Here is a 21431-nt window from a genome sequence, read left to right as displayed (position 1 = left end):
CGTCCATCATTAAAAATTTGTACTGTCTAAATAATTTTAATTGGAGAAATAGTTGATGATAATCTATATTATAACAATATACTAATTTAAAATAATTAAGTTTCAAAATAATTAACTTTTTCAAATAGTCAAACGGTTTTATAATAAAATATATCTTTTAAAAAAATTAAAAAACTAATAAAATTTATTGTTTTTAGTGATATTTTTAGCAATCAGTCTTATTTTTTATTGTAATAATATAATAATATATTTTTAACTCATATTTTAAACATTATTAATTTTATTTGTCACAAAACCATAAATTTTATTAGTCTTCTGACATTTTTCAAAAGTTTTTTCGGTTTAAAAAAAAGTTGCAGGAAAATTAAATCATTACTTTTATTTTGTCTATTTTTCGGGCGAAAATTGGACACAGACACACCCAGTGAATGTAATTGAGTAAAATACTAAAATGGAAACCGATATATGAAGTAGGCACGAGAAATGAGTGCGCAGTAAGCTCTGCACAGCGTCGTCATCATCCTCATCGTTTACTATGGAATTAGCTTTCTCTGTGAAAATTGGGGATTTTCGGAGTTAGGGTTTCTCCTGTAGTTCTGTTTCTTCGCTGAAAACCAAGAAATTGAACAGTCCATTTCTCCTCGTCAGAGACCAAACCTGGGGAGCGAAGGTTCCCGGTTCGGTCCACGCTCTTTGTGCTGTTGCGTCGTTCGGTTCTGGCGCTCCCTGATGGCTGATAACATGGAAATCGATCCCCCCTCTGATTCTCAATCCCTCACGCCCCGAGATCGAATCGTTCGGGTAACAACACTATTGCCGGTTGTCTTTTTTTGTTTTTCCTTGAATTTCACACTCTCATTCACTTGATCACTGTTCAATTCAGTTAGCATTTGATGCAGATATGATCCATGTTGATGAATTTTGCTGGTTTTACTCGATTTATTTTAACCTTTTTGAATTAAACGAGTTTCTATTTTTCATGAATGCAATTTTAATTGATCTTTTTTTGGGGGGGGGGGGGGGGGGGCAGGAGCTAAATTTAAGGGACTGATTTTATTGATTCTATTTTCTAAATTGTGTTCTTCATTGATGTTTTTGTTTTTCGGATTCTGTTTTTATAGAGACTTGCCCTGCTTGGAGTTCCGGAGGAGCAGCTTGACCCGCCTGGTCTGGTTGCTTTTGTTAAGGATAAGAGGGAATTGATTCCTCAGTTGGTGTCTGTTATATTGCCTCCTGATGAGGAAGTGGCAGAAGCATTGCAAGAATCTAAGGCTGGTGGGAAGAAGAGTTCTTTGACCATGAGGGAGAGGTTCCATCACAGCATGTTGTGGTTGCAGTGGTTGATGTTTGAGGGTGAACCCGATGCTGCTCTTAGAAGCCTTGCCAAGATGTCTATTGGTCAGCGGGGTGTCTGTGGGGCAGTTTGGGGGAACAATGATATAGCTTACAGGTGCAGGACGTGTGAACACGACCCTACATGCGCAATATGTGTTCCTTGTTTTGAGAATGGGGATCACAAGAGCCATGATTACTTTGTTATATACACGGGTGGTGGTTGTTGTGATTGTGGGGATGTTACGGCTTGGAAACGTGAGGGGTTCTGCTCAAAGCATAAGGGTGCTGAGCAGATACAACCCCTTCCGGAGGAAATTGCAAATTCAGTTGCGCCTGTGCTTGGTTCTCTTTTCAATTGTTGGAAAGACAAGCTAACACTTGCAAGCAATTCTCCTTCTATTGAAAGTAAGAAGGCTGCAATGGAACTAACTTCTGCTGTAGTAGATATGCTTTCAGAATTCTGCCAGCATAGTGAGAGTTTGCTCAGTTTTGTTGCTAGGTTGTTGTTTTCATCTACAGGTTCATTGGATATTCTGGTAAGAGCTGAGAGGTTTTTAAGTGATGTTGTTGTGAAGAAACTCCAAGAGCTACTCCTAAAATTGTTGGGCGAACCTACTTTCAAGTATGAATTTGCTAAAGTTTTTCTTACTTACTATCCGAGTGTTATAAGTGAGGCTGTAAAAGAGTGTAGTGACCTTCCTTTGAAGAGGTATCCGCTACTATCCACTTTCTCTGTGCAGATACTTACAGTGCCCACTCTTACCCCACGTCTTGTTAAGGAAATCAACTTATTAACCATATTATTGGGATCTCTAGAAAACATTTTCACTTCTTGTGCTGAAGACGGGCATTTACAGGTAGTGAGTTAGTGCATCTCTATTAAGGAATACTAATTTGGTAGATGTAATTTGAGACTTGCAAGATAACAAGTTTTTTTCTGGATCTAATCCTTTAAAATATTTTTTAATGGTACCTGCTGTAAAGTCTTTAAAGAACTTTATATTGATCAAGTGTATATATGTTTATGAATTATGATAATGATTTCACTCTTCGTTTATGATGTTTAATTAAGAGATATTGAATCTTTTCCAGGTTTCCAGGTGGGTGAATTTGTATGAGACGACAATACGCGTTGTTGAAGATATTCGTTTTGTTATGAGCCACGTGGCGGTGCCAAAATATATAACTAATGACCAACAGGATATATCAAGAACTTGGATGAGACTTCTGTCCTTTGTGCAAGGGATGAACCCTCAAAAGAGAGAAACTGGCCAACATGTTGAAGAAGAAAATGAGAATGTGAATTTGCCTTTTGTTTTAGGTCATTCTATTGCCAATATCCACTCTCTGTTGGTGGGTGGGGCATTTTCTGATGCTAGCAATGGAGGGATGGATGATGAAATTGTTTGGAACTTAAATAAGAATGAATCAGAGGAAGGAGATAATTTGAGACATGCAAAGGTAGGACGGATTTCACAGGAGAGCTCTGCTAGTGTGACCTGTAGGAATAATGTCTTTGCTTCACGAAAGATATCCGATGCCTCTTCTCATTTGTTTCTTCCATCCTCTGTTATTTGGTTGATATATGAGTGTCTAAGGGCCATTGAGAATTGGTTGGGGGTTGAGAATACCTCTGCGGTACTTCCTAACATGTTATCCCCAAACACTGATAGTGTTATTGATGGCAATTTTTCAGCATTAAGAAGAACAATATCCAATTTCAGAAGAGGTAAATATAGTTTTGTTAGGCGTGCAAGTTCAAGTGAAGATCATCATCAGCAATGCTCTGACTATAGTGTTGATGGCATGGAAATTAATAAAAATGATGCACAGGATGGTAAACTGAAAACAAATGGTGAAATTGATTCTGAAAATACCTGCATTCGCTCTGATGTTGATTATAGTGCAATGGAAGAAGATTCTCCTGGGGATTTGGTTGGTCTCCGTTTTCTATCATTGCCTGATTGGCCCCAAATAGTCTATGATGTTAGTTCACAATATATATCTGTGCACATTCCATTACATAGATTGCTATCCATGCTCTTGCAGAGGGCACTGAAAAGATACTTCAGTGAATCTGAAGTGTCAGGTGTGACTGATGTCTCTTCTTATTCATCATCAATGATCTACACTGACTTCTTTGGACTTGCTTTACGGGGAAGTCATCCATGTGGTTTCTCTGCCTTCATTATGGAGCATCCATTGCGGATTAGAGTCTTTTGTGCTGAAGTCCATGCTGGAATGTGGCGAAAAAATGGAGATGCTGCTTTACTGTCTTGTGAATGGTACAGATCAGTGCGATGGTTAGTCAATTCATTATTACTATAGTATATTATATTATGTTATATTATATTATATTAATGGGTTGAAATTCATTTAATATGTTATGATATATCATTCTTTACTTCTACAGGTCTGAACAAGGTCTGGAGCTTGATCTTTTTCTTCTTCAGTGTTGCGCTGCTCTGGCTCCAGAAGATCTATATATTAGTAGAATTCTTGAGCGCTTTGGGCTGTCAAACTATCTATCCCTAAATCTTGATCGGTCTAGCGAGTATGTCCTCATCTCCTGAAACATGACAACCTTTTCTTATATGCCTGTACATACAATACTTTGGCAGAAAGTTATGGCATATCTTTCTTTGAAAGATTGTTGTGATTCTTTAGCAGATTCTTTTTTCGTTGCTTTGTTGTTTGCAGTTCTTTTTAGAGAGAAGGAACTAAAAAATTACCCAAGAAAAATTCTGTTTCTGACAAACTTCCTCATAAAAGAATGTCAGTCAAAATTATTACCCATCAAAGAGAAAAAGAAATTTCCCACTTCACCTAAAAGGCTTGATTAATTTTGACAAATCTACCTAAAGATTGGATATTCTGTCCATGTAAACTTATCTTCATCATTTTTGGATTTTTGTTCTTTTCATGGCTAATTTGGCAGCAAGATACTCTTTGTGGGTAATTTTGGTACTTCACCCTTCTTTCCATGAATTGACTTTTATGGGTAAATGTTCTCATTAGATCTTGCTCCTTTATGGGATGCCTTTCTTTTCCACGTTAATCATGATGTACTTTACAAGTATCATTTTTTAAATATCGTCTTAGAAAACAAGCATAGAATATGAAATTGTAGTCCCACAATGTTCACCTATGGTTCTTATAGTTCCACCTGTTCTCATGTTATAGGAAAATTTTCTGTTAGTATGATTCCAAGATAAGACTAGACAATATGAATTGTTGCCAACTTTTTAGGATTTGGATTATTTTTTCTCATACCATTTTAGATGTTTTGGAACAAGGAAAGAGGGCATGATTTATCGGTGCTGTGCAATATATGCCATGATTTGAGTGCCTTGTTGGAGAGAAATCGTAGAACTTCAGGATATTTTTCTTGCTTTTGCACTTTACATTTTTAAAAGATAAAGTGGTCTTAAGTCTTAACTACTTTTTTTTGGAATGTTCTATTGTTTAAACTTATGGAGACATTGCTTGCTTTTCAACACTGATGTTATTTTCCCTATAATTTATTGGTCTTACTTAGGACTTAGGAGGTTATATCTTATCATTTTTCTTTTGATTTTAATTTTCTCATTTGAATTTCTGTTCTAAAGAGAAGTAGTTAGGATAGAAACTATGGATGAAATGCTTACCTAACTGAAGCATGCATTGATCAAGGCAGTTATCTATATGATTTGTGCATCTAGTAATTGCAATGATACTTTCAAAGTAATCCTTAGTTCGTGGTTATTCACAATTGCTATCTCCAGATTATTTGTTGTCCTCATGACTCTAAATTAGATTGTATGTTTTTGTTCCGAACATTATGAGGTGTCCCATTAGAATATCATATGCAAAGCCACTGGGAATGTAATTGGTTAGGAGTTTGGCTTGAGCTCCTAGTTTCAAACCTTGTTGCTGCCAATTTACCAAAAGAAAGAGAATATCATATGCAACTGTAGATAGTTACTTTGGCAATAGAAACAAGATGGTTTGTTTAAAATCACAATCAATTCTTCACCAAATTTCCCTCATTTGATGGATTAGTGCCATGAAGGATAATTTTCCTAGACTAAATTGGATATCCGAAATCAACCACCAATCAGTCACCTGTATAGGAATACAAAATGACTCCATGTTCACATTTAGAATCAATTTCATAAACATAAACGATATCATTAAACTATATTGATGTTTATAATCAAACTTTATAAACAATATAATCATTTGATTCACATTTGTAATCAAATACGAATTAAAGTACAAGAATGCATTGGTAGCAAAATTTTTCTGTTCCTGAAAAGTTTAATTATTCTGCTATGAAAATGCTTATTACTTTATTATGAAAAGTTTGATTATTCTGTTGTGAAAAGTTTTGAAACCATACAAACCATTGATTATCAAAGATAGCTTAACCTGTTCGGAAATGCCTTAAATTGATTGTATATCCAATAAAAGTCGAAAGTTTTTGTTATTTGCTTTTATTAGTGCCTCTTAAGGGTCAGGAGCTTATGATGATATCTTATAGCTGAATAATGATAAATCAAATATTATTCTTCTCCGTTGCGTTATGCTCATATGTACTTATATCAGTGTCATGTTGTCAATCTATCTTGTGTTCAAATATATTATATTTGATAATGAATTCTTTCTCATTTACAGGTATGAATCTGTTTTAGTACAGGAGATGCTTACTCTTATAATTCAAATAATAAAAGAACGGCGCTTTTGTGGGTTGACTACTGCTGAAAGTTTGAAAAGAGAACTAATTTATAAGTTATCCATTGGGGATGCAACTCACAGTCAACTAGTGAAGTCACTTCCTCGTGATCTCTCCAAATTTGAACAGCTTCAGGAAATTTTGGACTCAGTTGCTGTTTATTCTAATCCATCTGGCTTCAATCAGGTTTTGTTGGTTCTTTTAGAAATTTATCAATATCTTCTGTTAGCCTGTATTTACCTATATTGTCATCGGTTGTATTAGGGAATGTATTCTCTGCGATGGCCGTTATGGAAAGAATTGGATCTGTATCATCCACGTTGGTATTCGAAGGATTTGCAAGTTGCTGAAGAAAGATACTTGCGGTACTGCAGTGTCTCTGCACTAACCACTCAGCTACCGAAGTGGACCAAAATTTATCCTCCACTTAAGGGGATTGCCAGAGTTGCTACTTGCAAAGTTGTCTTAGAGATCATCCGTGCAGTGATATTTTATGCTGTTTTTACTTTTAAATCAGCTGAATCTCGTGCTCCTGATGGGGTTCTTTTACCTGCACTGCATTTGCTATCACTATCATTAGATATCTGTTCTCAGCAGAAAGAATCTGGTGCGAGTGATGTTGCACGAATTCCCATAATAGCTTCTTCTGGGGAAATGATTGATGAAAATTCTTTTTATGGTGCTGGAGAACAAAGCTTGTTATCCCTTCTTGTGTTATTGATGGAAATGTACCGGAAGGAAAATGTAGACAACATTGTAGAAGCGGGTGGTTGCAGTCTATCTGCTTTAATTGAAAGCTTGCTGAAGAAATTTGCTGATATTGATGACAGCTGCATGACTATATTGCAAAAACTTGCTCCCGAAGTGGTTAGTCATATTTCTGAATGTGCTGAAACTAAAGATTCAAGTGTCCCATTGTCAGCCTCTGATAGCGAGAAACGCAAAGCAAAGGCCCGAGAGAGGCAGGCTGCAATAATGGTAAGTTTTTGCATTCTTATTTTTCTGTTGGTAGTATAGAAAAATTATGTGCTATTTCCAGTATTTCATGCGATGTTACTGCAAGACCAATCTGAGCAATGATGTTAATTATTACAATATTCAAATTTAAACCCTAGAAGATTTTGGCGGGCATATTCCTTGTGTCTTTTGGATGGGTTGTTTACTGCCCAGGGAAGACATTTGGTCTCAAATGTTTTCAGTTGTTCTAAACACTACCATTTCTTTATAGTCAGGATCTATTCTGGTGCGCCAATTTAATTGCCTTCACCATTTTAATTATTTTTTTTTGTTTAATCGGTTTTTCCAATGCAGGAAAAAATGAAAGCACAACAGTCAAAATTTTTGGCCAGCATTGATTCCAGTGGTGATGATGGGTCTCAAGTTGGCCATGAAGGTGACTTCGGCACTGAACACGATTCTGAAGAATCCAAACAAGTTGTGTGCTCTCTTTGCCATGATCACAATTCAAGAAATCCAGTTTCGTTTTTGATTCTTCTTCAGGTATATCCGTATATGGCAGTTATGTACAATGTGTGAGCTTTACACATGTTTAGGTTCAGTTTGTTGCACTGCACACTTTTTTTCTTGATTCACTGTTACTTCTATAGCACCTCATGCCTAATTCATGTTTCCCCCCTATCTACAAGAAATCTAGGCTTGTCACTTACGTCAACAGGGGTCCCCCATCATGGGATCAACTTCGTCGAGCAGATAAAGAACACATGCCCATCCCCACCACCAAGGCGACAGATAAATTGGCTGTGAATAACTCAAGTAGTTCTGGATCAACATCATCTTCCCACATAACTCGCTTACTTAAGAATGCTGTGAATGCATTGGCCTCTAGCAAGAAACCTGGGGAAGTTAATTCTATTCTGCAATATGTCAAGAATGAATTCCCAGCTGTTGGAAATCTTCAACTCCCAACTGCATCTCATGATGAAAAAGAGAAGACACCATACACTTTTGAGACATTAGAAGAGGGTATGTACTTCTCTATTCGTGATGAGATGCATGATCATGACTATGTATCTGCTACTAATTTGATGAATGAGGATGAGAAAATTCCAACTACTGGAGGGACTCCAAAGATTTTGACAGACATTGAATCTGTTTTGCTTGGGAAATATACTGCTGATATTTTGAGGGAGTTATCAGAAAGTTCTTCTGCATCTGAAAATGCTCCTACTGAAAATGCATCTACAGAGTCAACATCAAAACATCTAGCATATGATGGATTTGGTCCTATAGAAAGTGACGGAGTTCATCTTTCCTCATGTGGGCATGCAGTACATCAAGGGTGTCTAGATCGGTATTTATCATCATTGAAAGAAAGGTATGTCTCATTTAGAGTTACCTGAACCCCTTAATACCCAACCTCCCGCCCCAAGAATTAAAGCTTGTGATCTGTCTCCCCTAGTTTATTTCCTACATTCCTATATTTATAACATTTTCAAATACTTTTTTGGAAGTTTCACTATTTTTTTTATGCAGCCTTCTGAGATCAAACAAACATTATGCAAGTTTTTGCTTTTTAACTGTTTTGTTCATGGTTAAATGTACTTCCAACTAGGTTTTCGTTAATAGAAAAATAAATTTATCGATCAAGCAAAGAGTACAAAGAGAGAGGATGAGGTATCTCCACAAGAAGAAAGAAAAAGAAAAGATGTAGGTTCTAAGAGATTGAATTGAACCCATGTAACATGGAACGGCTACCTGTGAATATCTGCTGAGGAACATCTCTAAATAGACCATTAGCTGAAGATCACATAGAAGTTAAGAAGATATTGGACATTGGTATCTTGGATGTTTTGGTCATCAAAGCTAGAATCTTGTAAAGAAATTCATAAACAAGAGGGTTTAAGCTGGGTGGATTGGATGGGGGAGAGTTTAGTGTTTGATATAAAAGTGGAACTCAGGCTTACGGAAAAAAATTACCGAACAATTATAAAAATTGAAATAATACGAAATTGAATTTTGCAGGGAACAAAAAGATAAACTTTAGCATTCTAAATGGCGATGGTGCAATAGATTAGGAGTGAGTGCATTGGAGTGGAAGTTGATTTAGTATTTGTTGAAAAGATGGTGAATTTTCCTACCACATATAGACAGATAAACTGGCATATAGCCTTATATGAGACTATATTTAACGTCAATGATTAAGAATTAAGATTAAGACCTGAAATCATGTTATCTTATTACATAATCATGTTATCTTTAAGTAATTTCCTATTCTGATAATTCATATATGTTTCAATAGCTAAAATCTACTCCTTTCACCTTCCATATAAAAGTGAAACTCTTAAGTCTTATACCACTATGACATGATACTAAGTGTGTTTTATATGCATCTAATTGTGACTTTGTACGTATGAATGTATTTATATATCTACTTTTTATTTTATGTTAATAGATTGTTAAACATGTGTGTGTGTGTGTGTGTCACGTTTTTAATTAAATAGGAATTATTGTTATATTTGTTGTAGTGAGAATTGTACATTTTATAAGATGGCCTAATATACTGTGAACTTCTTGGATAGATCTGTTAGAAGAATTGTTTTTGAAGGAGGACATATTGTTGATCCAGATCAGGTACAAAGCTGTGTTTTTTTATTTTTATTTTTTTTGTAAACCAGTTTTGCAATGGTCGATGTAGCAAATCTGTTATGATGTCTCAAGACCCTTTCTTTTTTGAATTTTTATTTTAAGGGAGAGTTTCTATGCCCCGTGTGTCGCCGCCTTGTAAATTGTGTCTTGCCGACTATGCATGGAGAGTTACAGAAGCCTTTTAAGCAGTCTATTGGCTTGAGTATTGGTTCAATAGATACTGGAGACCCCTCTGCTGAGTTGAATGAAGTGAATTATTCACTTCACATTCAGCAAGCGTTTAAGCTCTTGCAACGTGCAGCCAATGCTGTGGGGAAAGATAAATTTCTGAAAGCCATTCCTTTGCAGCAGATTGATAGAACTAGACCAAATCTTGAGAATTTCTCCCGTGTGCTTTCTAAAATGTATTTTCCAGGCAAACAAGATAAATTATCAAGATTTGCTAGACTAAACCATTCAATGCTGATGTGGGACACACTAAAGTACTCCTTGATATCAATGGAGATTGCTGCACGTTGTGGAAAGACTACTTTGACTCCGAACTTTGCTCTTAGTGCCATGTATGAAGAACTCAAATCTTCAAGTGGCTTTATATTATCATTGTTACTGAAACTTGTTCAGAAGACACGGAGTAAGAATTCTCTTCATGTGCTTCAAAGATTTAGAGGCGTTCAACTATTTACAGAGTCAATTTGCTCTGGGATATCCTTGAATAATGCAAATAGTGATGTCTCTGTTAGAGGTATAGTTGTGGTTTTTTTTTATTTATTATTTTTTTTTCTTTTCCGTTGCTTCGAAAATGACTTCAGAAAAAAATTAGTATATGTTTTGTTGAGCTTTCTTGCAACCTCTTACATGGCTTATCCTAGCCTCAAAAAAAGAGAAGGTTGTAATAATTTGACAACCCACATAGGGTCCGTTTGGGAAACACCAAAAAGTTACTTTTTTCAACTTTTGACTTATAGAAAGTTATATTAATGTGTTTGGTACAATTTTTTAGATAAACTTTTAACTTTTTAAAAAGTTATTTAAGAGCTTTTGAAGAAGTTAAAAAATGTGACTTCTCCTATTTTCAAAAGTTATTTTATCACTCTTATTTAATGCACAACTTTAAAACAAGGACTTTTATAATAACTATCCAAACTCAAAATAATTTATTTAAAAGTTATTATTAATAAAAGTCTTTATATTTTAAGCTCCTTTTTCAAAAGAACTTATTTAAAAAGTTTAGCCAAACTGGCCCATAATACTTTGTCAAATTAAATCTTTATATGATTGATTGTGGCATTTAGCGTTATGTTGATGTTCCATTTCTTTTCCCTAGTTGTGAATCAAGGATGTGTTTGAATTAGAGGTAATGGGGTGTATATAAGCCGGAGAGTAAATCGGAGTCCATTTTACTCTTTAGATAGACCCTTCCCTTCCATGCCTTACTTCCAATCTCAAGCCTCAAACACACCCTTGATAAAATAACATCTAAAGAAAGTTTAAATGTGAATTTTAGCTATTTGATTTGGAAAAAGTATATTATTATTATTATCTGATTTCTGTTGTCAAACAGATGGCGAAATCATGTTCACATTTGACCGGAACACTCTTCTTTTTATTTCTATATTACTTTATTCTGTTTTGCTCATCATTCTTTTTGTTCTTTGTTTCATAAGATAAGAGCAATTCTTACCCTAATGACTTGCAAGTTGAACTTATATTGTCTCTTTTTCCTTCAAATAAATGGCGGTTTATTTTGCATCTGGGCTCGAAATTTTATTCCGTAATACTGCTAACTGTGATGATCTATTTATTTGTTTTATTGACTTAAAGATTTGCTGGAGTTTGTTCTTGCAAATGTTTAGTCTAGTTCAGCAGAGTTCCCATGTCTGCTACTGACTCTACTTTCTGGTACCTGCCATATATTCACAGGTGATGTGCTATCTATCTTGAAGCATATTGAAATGGACTTATCGAACTTTGACTTACACTTTTGGAGACGGGCTTCAGATCCAGTTCTTGCCCATGATCCTTTCTCATCATTGATGTGGGTTCTCTTTTGTTTGCCATATCCATTTTTGTCATGTGAAGAATCGTTGTTGTCCCTTGTGCATGTTTTCTATCTAGTCACTGTAACCCAGGTTGGTCACTTTGCTTGCATCTCAAGTAAATGTTCTGTCCTTTGGAACTGTGTCTATTTCCTAATCAATGTAACTGGCGTGCAGGCTATAATTTTGTATCACGAGAAGTCTGAGCATAAATTAAGCAAATCAGGTATCTCAGATTGCCTGATAACTGACATATATAAAGCTATGTGTGAGTCGGGATGTGTTCAGCAGTACTTTGACTCGAACTATTTTGACCCTAATGCTGATATTAAAGATGGAATTCGGAGGTTTAGTTTCCCGTATTTGCGAAGATGTGCATTATTGTGGAAAATACTATATTCTTCTATACCGGCACCATTCTGTGATGAGGAAAATTTGTTGGATAGATCATGGTATACTCCGAATGACAGGATGGACCTGCAGAATATTGACATGTTTGAGGTTGCTAAAATTCAAGAACTTGAGAAAATGTTCCAAATTCCCACAATAGATGTGGTTCTCAAAGATGAACTTTCAAGATCTTCAGTTTCTATGTGGTGCCATCATTTTTACAAGGAATGCGGATCCCATGGTGTCCAACGAATAGTCCATGTGACCCCTGCTGTTCCATTTGAGTTGATGAGATTGCCAAATGTTTATCAGGATCTCTTGCAGAGGTATTCTAAGTTTTATTAGATGCTATGTAATGCATCATATTTCTGTTTTATTGATACAAGATCTATACCTAAACAGGTGTATCAAACAACGTTGCCCTGAATGTAACACACTTCTTGATGAGCCTGCGTTGTGCCTGTTGTGTGGTACATTGTGCTCCCCAAGTTGGAAATCTTGCTGCAGGTTTGTTCTCTACCATCAATTATTTACAGACTATGCTTAGAATGCTTTCTGAACATAAGAGTTTTGGCTTTGGTTCTGACAAGCACACAAGGCAAGAGGGGAGTCACTCACTTAAATAATTGGGGATAACCACTCCTTAAATAAACATCGAGCAGCTTGTAGTTATACCACCCAGATAACTATGAGATTCTTAAGCTATACTAGATTACTACACTTATGATTGTTATTATTTCCTTGATTCAACTTACTTCACTCTTAAACTGATAGGTAGCTGCAATTGTCTTTTTTTTTGGGGGGGTGAAAATTCGAAATTTTAATATATAGCTGCAATATTTTATTTGGACTTCTAATATAATTTTGCGTATTTGGATTTCCATTTAAATTTTTTTACTAAAACAGTTTAGTATCCAAATTCAGCCTACCCCTTCATTTATCCTTGATCATCTGAGATCTAAGGATTACTGTGTCTCTGTTGTTTTTTATTTATTTTATATTAAAAAATTAGCTTCATCTTTCATATTACAGTCACTCAATGTTGATGGATATGTACAGTTCAGAAACAATGGTGCATTATATAAGATTTGAATTTGATGATATGTTAAAGAATGATAACTGAGTGACCACTGTTAGTGCAACTTTGACATATTTGTTAAGTTTCCTTTCTGGTCAAAATGAGATTCCAAGTGAGTAATGGTTGAATAGCTGTGGAGATAAAATCTAATATCTGTAGATGGTTCAGCAATGTTGAAGAAACTAATTCAGGATTGGTTCTATCTTCTTATTTACTTAATGTTGTTAATTATGCCTATGACTCAGCTATTAATTGTGCCTCGTAGATTCCTATTGTGTTATTGATGTCAATTTTCTCTTAATTCAACAATGATTAATCGATTACTTTATAACCACTTATATATGTGAATTTGGAATTATTTGCTTTATATTTATTGCTGGTTTATTTACTGCTCTACTATCTTTGGTGTACTGCATTTGATTTGTTCCCTATATCTCATACTGCTTAGAGATCATTTATATTGTTCAGGCCTTATTTTGTAGTCAAAATTTATGTTGAATTTGTTCATTGTACTTTTTATGGTTTGTTCATTGAATTAGATTTGAAAGATTTTCTTTTTTTATGTTTCAAGGGAAAGTGGGTGCCAAACACATGCAGTAACCTGTGGAGCTGGTACTGGAGTGTTTCTGTTGATTAGGGTATGTTTTGTCCTATTTTGAACTTAAGTATGGGTTTTCCCATCTGTCCTTCTCTGAAAGCTTATCATGTCCTGGATTCTTTTTCTTCTTCACTGCTTCCTTATAGTTTTGACACCAAGAGAATAATAATGGTTTTGAATTTTTTATTATATCAACAGAGAACAACTATCCTGTTGCAGAGATCTGCACGTCAAGCCCCATGGCCTTCTCCTTACTTGGATGCTTTTGGTGAAGAAGTAAGTTTCTCTTGGACAGCTTTATTATAAACCAGCGAGTACACCTGTGCATTGAATGGTTTATTAATATTTTTAATAAGAACTTTATTAAAAATAAAATGTATGATTATTAATCCTTATATATACGGATAAAACATAAAAGCTTTTCATTTTTCCCCTTGAAGAATTAATTTACTCAACATTTTGTGTAGTATACATTCTTTGTCCTTTTCAATCATAAGGACTAAGGAGTTCTCAACCCTAGTCAGGTCTTTGAGGACAATACAAAATAATTGAAGGTTTATTACAATCTTAAAAAGTTAACCAGGCTAATCATATTTCGTATGTTTTATGAATTATGGGTCTTGCTAACATAAATACTGTCCTCTATATATGGACTTCCTATTTATATCTTGCATCATTTGCTTATATTTTCCCACCTTTTCCATAACATCTGTAGTTTTAAATTTTAAAGATTATTTCTAGTATGTCTAACAATGAGGAAGAAACAACACAACGATGGCTGTTATTTTGCAACAAATTAGCAATTGAAAAAAAAAAAAGCAAAACAAAACTTGTCAACAAACATATTCATTGGAATCTTTTACTTCTACAAAAAATACCGTGCAATTTGACATAGTGTGAAACACTTTCTGAAACAAGAAAAATAAATTTTCTAGGCACACACTTTGTGCATGTATGTTGACCCTTGATAAGAAAAGCAAATTTGATGGGATTTTTATTGACGTAGTTGTTGTCATAAAATATATTTGTTATATAGCTGCTAGGTTTGGTTGGTACCAAGTCATATAGCAGATGAATGACAAGTTGATTTATCAATCTAGAATTTCTGTTTCAGAGAAGCATAGGGCTAGAATATTTTGAGTCCAATCTATGGTTCGATGTGGTATATTTGGCAAGGGTGGACTATTTCATCTTTAAGGAGGATTCTTTTTCACACATTACTCTCGAATAAGATTGTTGAAGACTATTTGGTGCAATGTTGGTGGCCTTCTACTTTTGGGGTTTCTCTAAAATTAGTTTTGCTTTGTGGTGTGCTTTCAATATGTTATATTCTCATCCATACTGTAGTTAGAAGGACGAGTGAAAGAAAGCATGCATCAATATTCAATATGACTGTCTTGTACTCAATGCTGATAGAATTATTGAGTGGAGAAAGAGCACATTGGTACCTACCTATCTACAAGAATAAGACGGATATACAAAGTTGCAAAAACTACAGAGGGATCAAGCTCATGAGCCGTACCATGAAGTTATGGGAAATGGTGATAAAACGGAGGCTGAGATGAGACATAGGTAATAGAGAACCAATGGGTTTTATATCAGGCAGATCTATCATTGAAGCGATATACCTGTTAAGAAGGATGATGGAGAGGTATTATAGTAATAAAATGGATCTACATATGGTGTTTATTGATTTACAAAAAGCGTATGATAGGGTGTCAAGGGAGGTCTTATGGATGGTTTTGGAAAAGAAGAGAGTAAGGATCGCATATATTCGTGCAATTAAAGACGTATGATGGTGCTACAACTAGTGTGAAAATTTAAGGTGATGTAACAGAAGAATTTTCTATTGGTATAGGATTACACCAGAAATAATCTTTAAGTCAATACCTTTTTATATTAGTCTTGGATTGGAAGTATTCCAGAGCATATTCAAGAGCCTGTGCCATGGTGCATGTTTTTTGCTGATGATATCGTCTTTATGAAAGAGTCAAGGGAAGACCTAAATAAGAAGTTGTATTTATGGAGAGAAGCTCTAGAAGTGTATGGCCTACGCATAAGTCGTAACAAGACGGAATATATGAAATTTAAGTTCGGCTGTCGAATGGGAAACCCTAATGCAGAAGTGAAGATTGGAGAAAACATCTTACGAAAAGTTAAAAATTTTAAGTATCTTGAGTGCATCATACAGGATAATGGAGAGATTAAACAGGTTGTAAATCATATGATCAAAGCAGGTTGGTCAAAATGGCGGAGTGCGTCTGGTTTTATATGTGACAAAAAAGTGATTTTAAAACTTAAAGGTAAATTCTATCGCACTATTATTAGGCCGTCTATGTTTTATGGTACAGAGTGTTGGGTGGACAAAGGAGAGCACGAACATAAGTTAAGTGTAGCATAGATGAAGATGTTGAGATGGATGAGTGGTTGTACGCGATTGGATAGAATAGGGAATGAAGATGGAATAACACCTATTGTGGAAAAGATGGTAAAGTCGCGTCTTTGGTAGTTTGGACATGTGAGAAGAAGACCGACAGAGCACCAAGTCAAGAGGGTGGATGAGATGGAAGATGGATAAGGGTAAAAGGCAGAGGAAGACCTAGAAAAACTATCCACGAGGTGGTCAAACATGATCTATATATAAACGGTTTCTTTATAAACATAATATACGATAGAGCTCAATAACGTCGTTTGATTTATGTAGCTGACCCACCTAGTGGGACTAGGCTTTGTGGTGGTTGTTTTTTAGATGAGTTTAAAATAAATAAGTATATCCTTTACTAGAATATTAGGGATAAAAAGGGCAATAAGAAATAGTAATACAATAATTTATTATTGGTTGTGCTACCTGACCTGGATGATGAGTGTGTATAATATCAATTATTCAAACTTTAGTAAATATTTTGATCACTCATTATGTCCTGTTTATGGTAATCTATTAAGATATATGATCTTGGGTTTGAAAGTCATGTTTTCTTCAGTTTCTCCATATGTATTTCACCTTCAATGCTCTTTGCTTCAGGATTTTGAAATGAATCGAGGCAAGCCACTTTATCTTAATGAGGAACGATATGCTGTTTTGACTTATATGGTAAGCGAATATTCTGCCTTAGTCTTAAATCTGTCTGCATTATTATCTAGTCATATATATATATATTAATCAATGGTTATAAATTTGTGGAGGTTGCTTCTCACGGACTGGACCGGAGTTCCAAGGTTCTTGGCCAGACTACTATTGGTTCCTTCTTCTTGGTTTAGTTCGAGTCTTACATGTCAAGTTATAATGTTAAGGTTTGATAAGGAATTAACATGTCTTCCTTCTCTGCTTTCTCTCTCTGCTGATGCATCTCATGTTGTAGATAATGACTGAAATAATTTGTTTACCTTTTTACAGCAGAGATTTTGACTGGATTTATCACCAGAGGGTGGAAAACAGATCTAGTTATGCTAATATACCATGTTATATATGCCACTGACTAAGCAAAAGATCTCATGCTATAGTGTACAGCTCACTCAGGTATGCATCCTGTAATTGAATCTTTTTATCATTTTCAGTTGGAAAGGTGCTTTTATTTGTTTGATTGGTTATCATTTTCTTCAGTCACTCGATCTATGGGGACCCTGTTTGGGTCTTGTATTCTATCTTCCTTCTTTGAAATTATGGCTGAAAACATTTTACAACCCTATTTGCACCTTACTTAGCTGATTGTATGTTGTGATAGATTCGGTTACTTTTCCTAGTTGCTGTCATTTCTTCTTTCCTTTCTTCCTCAATCAAGTATTTCCTTTATAGTCCCACTCTCCACCTAAATTTCTATTCTATGTTGACAGATGTGAGATAGTTGTGCAATAACATTTTATAAGAGAAATAATGGTGCAAGATCCCCTCATTTTCCCTTAACTATGTTCTTTGTATTCTTTTAGGAATCACAATTTTTTCAGATGCCATGAACTCTAGTTAATTGACCAATTAATACGATTAAATTGTTGTAGAAATACATTGCATTCTTTTGAAGTAATCACATTTAGAATGCATCTGTCCCTAGTGTCCTATTATAACCATTTTCTGATTTTCTTGTTTTTCACTCCAATCCCATTTAGGTTGTATTCTTTTCATTGGGAACTGCAGTAAAATAGATTGATAACTTTAAAAAATGAACATGTACTGAATACTGAATATCTCTTTTTGAAAATCTAGATTAAAACAGGTGCAGCGTAAAAGATTTTACAACTTGGCTTCTATGGGAGCATCTACCTGCTAGCCTTGGCACTGTGCAGTTCAATGCTAACATAAGAGCACGTTTTGGTCTGCTCCTTGGCTGGAAAGTAGGCGCACAGGTGTATATATTTTGTCAATGTTATGGGAGGCACAATTGCTTTTGGTACAATTGTGGAACTGAGTGCTCATCGCTAATCATAAGCGTCTTAGGATGTCTGGAATGATAGTTTTGTTTGTTCCTTACCACCTATTCAAGTAGGTGTTTAGTTGGCGATTTCCCTCTTTGGGGAGAGTGGAGAATTGTCAATTTATGGGCTGATTGTATATATGGCACAGATGTACTTATTTTTATTTTTATTGTCAATATGGTGGTTGCTAATATTATATTCGTGGAACAATCGATATATAGACTAAAGAGCAAATTTGGATATTTTCAAGGATGATGGCTTGTGATCATTTGATAGCATTTTAGAGAAGAAAGTGAGAGAAAATTGTGTTGGACTGTTAAACATAGACAAGCATGTTTGGCCACGGTGGTGGTAAATGTTGTGGGTAATCTTTGACTTGCTTTTGGAAACCACGTTAGCTAGGTCGTTATTGTGAAAATACAATATACTTAATAATAATTATTATGATGGCGGAGTTTGAAATGGATTTTGGATTTGGATTTGTTTATGTTGGGGGTTTGTTGTGCGTAGAGAATCACAGATCGCCCTAAGTTCTATCGACGAATAAATCTCCATAATGGTCTCAGTTTTATGGGTTTACCCAATTTGATTTGTGTGGTTTTATTTTCACTATAGTGGTCTTTTAGATTGAGCTTGAGTACCACAGTAGTTCTTGGGCATCTTTTCGGTAATTTTACCATGGCGGAAGATCACCTAAAAAATGGATACACCATCCAATTCAAAACCCCAAGAGGAGTAACAACTTAACAACGATCGAGTAATTGTTATTCCTCCACACTCAGAGGTAAGGGGACTGATGAAGGAAGAGATAGAAACAACCCAGAGAAATCCACACTCACAGAGGTAAGGGGACTGATGAAGGAAGAGATAGAAACAACTCGGAGAAACGAAGATTAGGATCTGAAGTTTATAGACTTGGAGGGTCAAGAGATAGAGATGCAACAGAATTAATGGAGTTAGTCTATAGACGTCAAGGTTGGCTAGAATAGCTTAAGATTGAGTTGGAGCGACAACGCGAATCTAAGCGGTCTCTACGAAGAGAGGTACAACGACGGGAGTGGATTCTCTCCAGCGGAAAAAAAACTGGATGGTATCCAGTGAAAAATCTCACCCTTCATTGCATTCTCTCTCTCATTTATTTCTGGTCCCACTTGTAGAATTAAAGGTGGGAGATTACACTTTATTCTCTCCAGTGACAAAAAAAATGGAGAGGATCCATTTCCGTACAACGACATAGTGAGTTGGAGGAAAAACTAGAAAGATTGGACTCCGATCTCAAGGGTAAGAGATCTCCAACTCATCAGGAAACCACACCCTTGGAAAAGTGAAGACCCATTCTTAAAAGAAATTATGTGAGCAAAAGTCTCTAGGAATTTTAAGTGTTAGACATGGACCTTTATGATGATACGATTGACCCCTGAGATTACTTAAGCAATTTCAAAAGTTTAGTGTATTTGGTTGACACCTCAGATGCAACTCGATACAAAGCGTCCTCGACTACATCGACTACATTAACTAAGACAGCAATGAAGTGGTTTAATAGACTTCTCCCTAGGTCGATCACTTGTTTCGATGACTTGGCTAAAAGCCTCCTCACCTGATTCTCCATTCAAAAAGACAAAGCCAAGCATGCTTTAAACCTCGTGGGTGTCAAGTAAGAGGTCGGAGAGTTCCTCAAAGCCTACATGAAAAGGGTCAACAAAGCATGTTTGGAGATTCATAAACTAAGAACAAAAAATATACTTTATAAAAAATTTATCTTAGAGAGAAAAGAAAAGAGAGTGAGAGGCAATGATAAAGAAGAATGCTAGATGATCTAATAACAATTTAGTTTGACAAAAATTAGCTATTTTTTTATTTTGTCCTTTTTCCTTTCCTTTTTTTGTGTTTTTCGCTTCTTCCTTCCTTCTCCCATGTGTCATCATTCACCACCAAACTGACTAAATTCCTGTAGTGGTCCCCTAGATTCGACTCGTGCACCAATTTAGCCCATGAGATTTCAATTATACTATTCATGTCTTCAAGATTGTGCGTCGGGCTACATACTGGTCCTTCAGTCAAATTCTGGGGTGACTCAGTGACGGACTTGCTTATGTGGCACAACCACTACCACCTAAGATCTACGAAATGATGTCGTTTCTTGGGTGAAACGTTTTAAAGCCAAAACGTCGCCGTTTTGCTCCCAGATGAATGTAATGGTTGCTTGGGTAAAGGGTTGGTCATTCGTTACATCTTCTTTATAATTTCTCAATGGCTTCAATGCTTAGTCTCCTCCATAACTAGAGACAATGGCGATAGCCTACGGCACTGTTGCTTGCTCGCTACTTTCTTACTGTTGTTGTGCTAAACTTGGCAGAAGGTCCGTGGGAAGCCATTGAAGCAAAGGGTGGGAAACCGTTTAATCTAGCTTAAAGGTCAATTTTTTTTGTTAATTTTTTTGGGATCATTTTTCATTCTTTGGACAAGGGATTGTTTAAGTTACTTTTATATGTTGCATTAAGATTTTGTTGGAAACGATATGTTGTTAGGGTTTTTGTTGTTGATATGTTCCAACCGCCATTGGATGCTTGTTTCTTTTCAATAGAATAGGGACAATCTTTGATTGTGGATTATCTTTTTGTTATTTATTGTTTTTGTGTTGCATGCGTATTAGATTTATTTGTTTTTCTGTTATGTTGCAGATGGACGTCGAAGTGTTAGATATAATGTTTCATCATGGGAGAAATTTTGAGAAGGGTAAGGATGGAAGGTGGACATATTATCCTGATAATAAGCACTATTTGGGTGAGCTTGATGTGGACAGGTTGGATGTATTCTACCTGAGAAACTATTTCAAAGAGTTATGGTATGAGATAATGAAGGAAGTTTGGTGGCAAGTGCCAGGAATGAGCCTGGAAGTGGGTTTGAGGCATTTAAACTCTGATAACGAGTTGAGAGAGATGTGTTCTCGGGATAAAAAGAACAATGGTGTTATTGATGTCTACATTGAACATGGTATTTCAGAACTTGAGATACTACAAGGGCAGGATGTTATTGTGCACCTTGATAACCAAGTGAGGGATCTTGAAAAGCAAGCAAAGTCGAATGCCAGGACTGTGATAAACCCTTTTCCGAAAACGACTATCGAGAAGGCACCTCCGATGAGTTTGAGCATAGAAATATATACTCCCCAAGCTAAAGAAGCGGTACCAAAGAAGATCAATGTAAATTCGAAAATGGAGCCTAAACCTAAGCCTAAGACAGCCCCCAAACCCACACCCACACAAA

General features: G+C 35.6%; 1 protein-coding gene across 2 annotated transcripts; it reads left to right on the top strand.

Annotated features, from left to right (window-relative positions):
- Positions 1-429: 429 nt before the first annotated feature.
- LOC130974229 (E3 ubiquitin-protein ligase PRT6) lies at positions 430-18630 on the top strand. Of its 2 annotated transcripts, none has more exons than XM_057899016.1 (19): positions 430-801; positions 1122-2192; positions 2428-3638; positions 3749-3889; positions 5992-6235; positions 6314-7027; positions 7361-7549; positions 7696-8384; positions 9589-9640; positions 9758-10397; positions 11576-11784; positions 11869-12407; positions 12484-12588; positions 13731-13797; positions 13956-14033; positions 16780-16848; positions 16941-17048; positions 17155-17274; positions 17956-18630. In XM_057899016.1, the coding sequence occupies exons 1-17, from the start codon at positions 730-732 to the stop codon at positions 17013-17015; spliced, it is 6165 nt and encodes a 2054-aa protein (XP_057754999.1). In that variant the 5' UTR covers positions 430-729; the 3' UTR covers positions 17016-17048; positions 17155-17274; positions 17956-18630. The 2 variants fall into 2 exon arrangements, with proteins under 2 accessions (XP_057754999.1, XP_057754998.1); XM_057899015.1 differs by having other exon boundaries at positions 17152-17274.
- Positions 18631-21431: the final 2801 nt, after the last annotated feature.

This window comes from Arachis stenosperma, chromosome 4 (assembly GCF_014773155.1).
Source record: "Arachis stenosperma cultivar V10309 chromosome 4, arast.V10309.gnm1.PFL2, whole genome shotgun sequence".
NCBI classification, from domain to species: domain Eukaryota; kingdom Viridiplantae; phylum Streptophyta; class Magnoliopsida; order Fabales; family Fabaceae; genus Arachis; species Arachis stenosperma.
Note: the sequence above shows the minus strand (reverse complement) of the source record. Positions and strands in the feature narration are given on the sequence as shown.

Coding starts and splice junctions, on each gene's coding strand:
- LOC130974229 (XM_057899016.1), top strand. CDS start 730: ATGGCTGATAACATGGAAATCGATCCCCCCTCTGATTCTCAATCCCTC. Junction 7,550..7,695: donor CGTTTTTGATTCTTCTTCAG/GTATATCCGTAT, acceptor CCTATCTACAAG/AAATCTAGGCTTGTCACTTA. Junction 10,398..11,575: donor TAGTGATGTCTCTGTTAGAG/GTATAGTTGTGG, acceptor ATATATTCACAG/GTGATGTGCTATCTATCTTG.